The sequence below is a fragment of the Clupea harengus genome, chromosome 16, assembly GCF_900700415.2.
Source record: "Clupea harengus chromosome 16, Ch_v2.0.2, whole genome shotgun sequence".
Lineage (NCBI taxonomy): Eukaryota > Metazoa > Chordata > Actinopteri > Clupeiformes > Clupeidae > Clupea > Clupea harengus.
In genome coordinates this window covers 11,880,042-11,887,185 of record NC_045167.1, presented here as the reverse complement: position 1 = coordinate 11,887,185, position 7,144 = coordinate 11,880,042, and the positions used below count along the sequence as shown (strand labels likewise).

Here is a 7,144-nt window from a genome sequence, read left to right as displayed (position 1 = left end):
TGTTCTGTAGCTAAAACAGCTTCCAAGACATATCAGATGTCCCGTCTCTGGATACGCTATCGCAAGCTTAATAGAAACTACATCAGTATGTGCACCACAATTGGGCTAGTTCTTCATCACTAGTGCATGAACACAGCTCTACCCTGGGGTGTACTGGAGTTGGTTATGCATGTGCTCTTGTTGTGGTCTTGGAACCACTGAAACTCTTCTGAACTCTTAGGATTGGTAGTGACCCCTGTGTGTGTGTAGTGTATACAATAATCTTGAATGGATCCAACTCTTGAATAGTGTCACAGACTACATGATCACATTGTTCAGCATTCAGTGTCAGTTCTTGCCATACTAATGTCTGAGTATTGAGTATGGGGCAAAATAAATCTGTGCAAAATGGCCATGAGTCTCATGCCCCAGCCTGTAATCTTATCATGTTTATCACATTTTAGCTGCTAGCAAAGGTGTTAGCGCTTAACAGGCATGTAGCCAACCTAATTTAACATATATCAGTTATATCAGATAGGGCATCAACATCCTAAACCCTCACCCCTGCATTAGCCAATGATGGCTACTTTAATGCTAATAATTCGGATGAATACATAAAGACACAGCAGAAAGACAGAAACCACAAACAGCCTTTCAACCATAGAAACCAGCTTTATATTCATGATAAACTTCTTGCATTAACACGTAATTTACTCTTCAATGTACAATTCAACACCCAGTACAAAATGGAAGAAATAAATTCCTTTTTTGCTACAAAAGGATCACATTATATTCAACTGGCAGTCAGTTGAGTCGCAGTTTTAATGATATTTAAATATTTTTTCACATAAGTGAATTTCAGCAACAAATGTGCTGAAAATAATCCAAATTTTTATTCACATGCATTCCTAAGCCACATGGGTTCTTATTCTATTTTTCATCTATCAAGACAAGACAAAGTCTCATTATCTCTTAAATGTAGTATAAAATGTGACCTTTTGACAAATAATTAAAAAGTGATAGTACATAATCCACATACCCCCAATCCAAACATTCAGTAAGGTAGAAAATAACATTAACTGATGGAACTTGTTCACATGCAACAAAATTAAAAAAGAAAAAGAAATGCATTCTGAAAAAAAGTCTTTCTAATTTATTGCATTAATCCGGCATCTTATGTGATGCCTCAGCACCAACATGACTATTTGAAAACTGCATCAAACCAATGTGCGTTTGCAGTGTGTCATCGTCATGATATAGCACGCTTCTCGTGTGGTGTTGATCACAAAGAACCTTGTCAGTTTTGGAGTGTTGTGCTAAATGTTATCAATATGTGGTGGTCTTGAGAGGAGGGGTGCTAAGATGCTAACACCACCAAGGTCAATGGTTTCGTACCATGGGAGCACATAGGCCAATTACACATATGATTTCCCTGTGTTCCAAATGACATCTTAGATAATTGTTCTTTTCACTAATTGACTATTCTTGTGGGAAAATACAAATTTTCATGACAAAACATTTTGTTCAACTACAACAACCAACAGATACCCAACATAGGGTTTTATTATACCTTCTACCCTCTAGACAGAATGAAGAAAAGGGTGGAAACGGACCAAATCCAAATCCTGGCTTGTTTGTCTAAAATATTTGTTCTCATACAAATATTTTCAAAGGCACATTGATCTGAAAGATAATGCTGAGGGTTCCCAGTCAAAGCTATTACTAGCAGAGGTGAGTATGATTCAGTTTCTTGAATGTAGTTCACAGATGCGCGAATAGCCTACAATCTTTGCCGTTATCTTGTCCTCAGACATCCTTGCCTACGTAGATTTCTGTCCCTTGTGGTTCCGACAAGTTCAAGAGCAGAGGCAGCAGTGGTCTCTAGATGACCACGGCACTGAGACGCCTAAAACAGAACATCAGGTCCTGGGGGATGGGAGGCTTGATCTCATTGCCATCAAGACGAAGGTAGCGCAGACGAGGACTCTTCTCATCGTGGTAGTCATCAAAAGCACCAGCAGGCCCTGGGCAGATATCTGATCCATTTACACCTGTAGATTTAAAAACAAAACAAAGCAAATGTAATGAGTTTGTGAAAGGAAAATTAGGAGAACATTTTGACTTGGTTCAATTACATAATCTTGGTTGGCCATCCAACATTGATTAAAATATTATTTGTCACCTTGATAAGCTCTATGGTTATGGAGTCTTAGTTACCCATCCAACATTAAATAAAAGCTAATTTTGCCAACTCAATAGTCTGTAAGTGTAAGTATGTTTGAGAAGTTTTCATCACAGTTCAGGTCTAGGGGCTAATCCTATTCTTCCTGAGTATTAGAACGAAATATAGCAGAAGACTAAGACTATAGCTGAAGACTTTCTTAATGGGGATTTAACCTAGTTCACATAATCTGACTCACTCTTGATCTTGTTGTGGTCCAGATGTAACTGCTCAAGGCTAGCTGGGATTTGGGGAATCTCGGTCAACTCATTGTACGACAACTGCAGATCCATGATGCTGGAAATGTTGAACACATTCTTGGGAACTCCACCATTGTCCAGCTTGTTGTTGTTGAGCCTGAGAAAAGTCAACTTGGGCATTCCTTTGAAGTACTCCGCGGGGATCTTTTGAATGTTGTTGCTGTCCAGGTAGATCTGAGTCATAGTTGGTGGCAGACCCAGGGGCATGTTACCAAGCTGGTTCTTGGCCAGGTTGATCTGGACTAGGTTGCTCAGGCCTTTCAGGCTAACCTCAGTCACAGCATCATCCTGGAGCTTGTTCCCTTGCAAGTCCAGCAGGGTCAGGCTGTCCATGTCAGCGAACACTCCCACTGGGATCTTGGAGATGCGGTTTCGGGAGAGGCGCAGCTGCTCCAGTTTAGGGGGCAGGGGAGAGGGCACAGAGGTCAGTTGGTTGTCCTCCATGTACAGGTGCACCAGGTTAGGCAGTGCCCGGAGTGCCCCTTCCTGGATCCCCTCATTGGTCAACTTGTTACGGTTCAGATTGAGCCACTTGAGCTGAGTGGCATTGCGAAAAGCATCCTCCGGCAGCACCTCAATTCCATTGCTCTGCAGGTAGAGGTACCAGGTGTACGGTGGGATTACGGGGACCCTTTTTAGGCTCCTGTTGTCGCAGTAGACCGCATTCGGGAAACTGGGAGGGCAGCGGCACTCTTTAGGGCAAGCCTGGAGCTGAGCCAGGATGTGCTCGTGGGGCATCTCCTGAGACGATGCCATACCGGCCAAGAGTAGGACCGAGAGGAGGAGGGGTAGAGTCTCCATGATCCACGTCAAACCTGTTGAGGAACATAAAGGGACAGGAACAAGAGGATCAATATCATTCCTCAGCGGGTCAGAGTGTGTTGGCCTTAGTTGTTTTTGGTTGTAGGGTACATTCTGTGAAAAGCTTCTTATCGATTGTGTAACTTCCAAAGTCTTAGGCTATGGCTTCGCAATACCTTTAATTGAAATTTGGAATATGGATATGAAAAAACTTTGAGTGCTGAAAAGTGCTAAGATCTTTCCAGGAAAAGCTCTCAACTGCTATAGTTTTCTGTCACTGCCATTATTCATTGTTAGACTTGAGTGTTTTTGGTTGTGCTTTTAGAGTAAAGTCCACAAACTCCCACTTTACTAAATCTAGTAAATGTGTAGAGCTGGATTGTGTAGACTTACAAGTCATTGAACAGACTTGCATGTGCTTTTAATATCTAAATAACATAATCATTGGGTTTAAACACTGAACACCCTTATCAGAAAGACACACTGAACTCAAAGTAAGAATGAAGGCTAAAGGCTAACACATATGGCAAGCGATCTATAACTTTTGTAATTTTCCTCAATAGGGTTTGCCTTTTGACAGGAAGCCATTGACAATTGTCAATTGTCAATTTATCCAACTACTACAATTAAAATTAATATCTGGTAAAGTGAAAATATATTTAGTTTAGTTGAACAATACTAGGCTACGTAGCAGACGTAGCTGAACCATGCCCTTCTATGATCATTTAAATGTGCTTTAAAACATTATTAACAATAAAAAAAACTGATTGCACTGATTGGTTTTAATTGCAAGATTTAAATAAATGAATAAAATGCCATTGAGGGCCTAACCATAAAACTTTAGCATAGATTCAACCAGATTAGTAGCCTTAGCCTACTGGTAAATATGCAGCAAAACATCAACATATTAACGATTTTTAAATTAATTAATTAATTTAAAATTCAGTCAGCTGTATCGCGAGTAGCGTGCCACCAAGTGATTCACTACACAAACCTTTAAACCTCCTCAGGTAGTACTGCAGACCTCTCATCGGGAACTAACCCTCTTAAAACCAGAGTAGTTATCTACTATAATGGTCTTACACACAAGATACTAATCTGCCCCCACACAGTCTCTGGACAGTTGGCATCAATCCGAGATTCGGGAGCAGGCATTAACACACGCAAACACACACACACACACACATACACAGAGACACGCATTCACACGCATGCACACACATACAGAAAGAGCAAGACAGAGGATAAAGATTCTGAATTCCAACACCAGCTGCCTTAAGCCCAGACGAGAAACTCGATCAGGTTTACCTGACACACTGGGGGAAATGGTGCACACCTGTTCTCGACGTTTAACATAACAGTTGTTAATTTCCTGTCTTTAGTAGAGCAATTATTACAGTCTGTGCTTTCCAGTCATTGTCAAAATATTTGTCTAGGGGCTAAGGTACCGGTTCCATTAGCAGAGTATCAGTCTTCAGACAGGTGGCAGTGTGCCAAGTTCAAAGAGGAAGACAGATAAAGTGACAGATAAAGAAAGCAAGGGACACAAGCAGAGAGATTAGTCAGAGACATTCTGAAATAATATAGACAGACAGACAGACAGACACACACACACACACACACACACACACACACACACAGAGATAGATAGACAGATAGATAGATAGATGGATAGATAGGAAGATATGAGATATAATTCAATGTCTATGAAAAGGAGGTGAATGGAGAAGCAGAGATATACTACAGATAGGAATGAGAGACACTTACAAGATAGAGTACACGAGAAAAAGAAAAGGTGCAAGGCCATATCATACTCAATCTGCAATACCAACCCCCCGCCCCTGCCCCGCCACCCCTCCCCTCCCCGCCCCAACCACCCGACTACCACCCCCTCCCCATTTCTCTCTATCGCTCTTTCTCTCTTGGGCCAGTTCCTCTGTCATCTGGTAATGGTTTAAATTCTTGGTTTGAGGCTTATGGAACCGTTCATGGGTTTATTTCCCCTGTGGCTCAGGTTTACCGTGAGTGCACACGTATCAAAGGAAGACCCCGCCAACACATGTCCAAATTACACCTGCCCGTGGGAGCACCTAGCCACTCTCCAGGACAGAGGAGTCAGCACTCAGTCTCACAGCAGCACCAACAGCAGGTATCACAGAGATCTTCTGTCCTGTTAACCACACTGAGTACCGCAGATGTCACATGCCAACTCTCACACAGTTAATCAGTGACTCCACCTGTATCCCTTTACCTAAATCTCACATTACATTTCTAATCAGACATTTGCATTTTGGTCACATGTGCCTGTGCATTGTCCATCCTCTTTGTTATTCTTGTCTTACCATAGAACTCCCTGAGTTGAATTTTCATACTATTATCATTATTATAATATCTACCTGTTCTCATATCTAACTGTGCATTGTGCATCCTTTTTTTTGTTTCTTTTGTCTTACCTTAGGTGTTCCTGAACTGTTTCCTTTCCTGTAGGTTCCTACTCTTGCAGGGCTGTTGTTCTGTGCAGACAGTGAGGTGCAGGTGCCAAACGTGCCCGTATTTGTAGTACGGGTCACCTCACGGTGTTCTATCCTCACTGGCCGTGACCGTGACTGCGCAGTGTGCCAAGCCCCACCCACGCATAGAGCAGAGGTCATAATCCGACGGCGGCGAATCCTTCTTAAGCCGATGAATGCTCATGGCATCATGGGACTTGGCCCACTTAGAATCAGGCTAATGGGGGCCTACCCGTTGAGATCACACCTGCCCCTTCCCCTCTTTCTCTCTCTCTCTCTCTCTCCTCGCCCTCTCCTCCTCTTCTTCCCCCTCTTTATCCTCTGCGTTGGCTCTTGTGTCCTGTTTGTATCTCCTCAATCAGTGTCCATCTGAGACAACAAAGGGCTTTACCCATGTAGTTGGGGGTAAAGACGTATTGTGCCACTGTCAAAGGGAATTAATTAGCGGCCTAACTCAACCTCCCAAACCCACAGACAGTGTTATGCAAGTACACAGCACACACCCACACCACAGGCTGGTTGTCTGGTTGTTTGTCTCCAGGCTATTTTAACATCGATGATCATATGAATAGACCGATAAATTATATTTAACAGGAAAACACAGACATGTAGGCCTATATTTTGCTGTGTAATGAAACCCTCTAGAATGAAATGCCATGATGGTTCATCTTTTGGTACTTCCACTGTCTCCCTATTCTTCCTGAATCTACCAGAATTTCCGAAGTTATTCCCGCAGTGGAATCACACATGCCATTCTCAGTCATTGAGGACTATTTTGGTCTCAGGCGACCCAGGGCAGGCGACCCAGGGCACGACGAATCATTGGGCGCAGCAGTAACGTGTGTCTTATCATTGTTCTGAAGTTTTTGACGTTCATGTCAAGCTTCAGGTTTCACCAAGCTTCATCCTGCCTAATTGGCTTTCCCCTGGCATGGGAGCACGTCTTAATCCCCCCCACCTCCCTGATCATCCAACCTCATCATCCTGCATCTCGTGTCTGAGAAGGAGCTATACCGCTGGCTTCTCATGGGGCCTGTACGGAAAACACAGCAAACTCCCTGTGAGTATAAACAACCTGGCTAATCTGCCCGCCATCTGCGCTGGGAAGGGCTGTGTGTGAGGTGCTAGGGCCCTGGGCTGACGCCAATGCTAGCACCACAAGAGACTAACATAACCAAGAGCAGATGGAGGGTGTCTGACAGGGCAAAGGATCGGAGTGGCGATCGGTGCCGTCACCTTGCACAGTACGGTGAACTATTTTGCCACTAGAGATCCACTAAAAGTACCTGGAGGATAATACAGTTGACCCCTCATAGGCTAGTGATTTGTGTAGGAAAAATGAAACAAAGGCTACAATCTTTGAAATCACAATG

At 43.1% G+C, this 7,144-nt stretch overlaps 1 protein-coding gene across 1 annotated transcript; it reads right to left on the bottom strand.

Moving 5' to 3' along the window:
* Positions 1-631: 631 nt before the first annotated feature.
* On the bottom strand, positions 632-5,918 carry kera (keratocan). The gene is made up of 3 exons (XM_012824471.3): positions 5,715-5,918; positions 2,400-3,275; positions 632-2,030 (listed from the first exon to the last, which is right to left on the bottom strand). Exons 2-3 carry the CDS (start codon positions 3,259-3,261, stop codon positions 1,861-1,863), a joined length of 1,032 nt encoding a protein of 343 aa, XP_012679925.2. The 5' UTR covers positions 3,262-3,275; positions 5,715-5,918; the 3' UTR covers positions 632-1,860.
* Between the last annotated feature and the right edge of the window lie 1,226 nt (positions 5,919-7,144).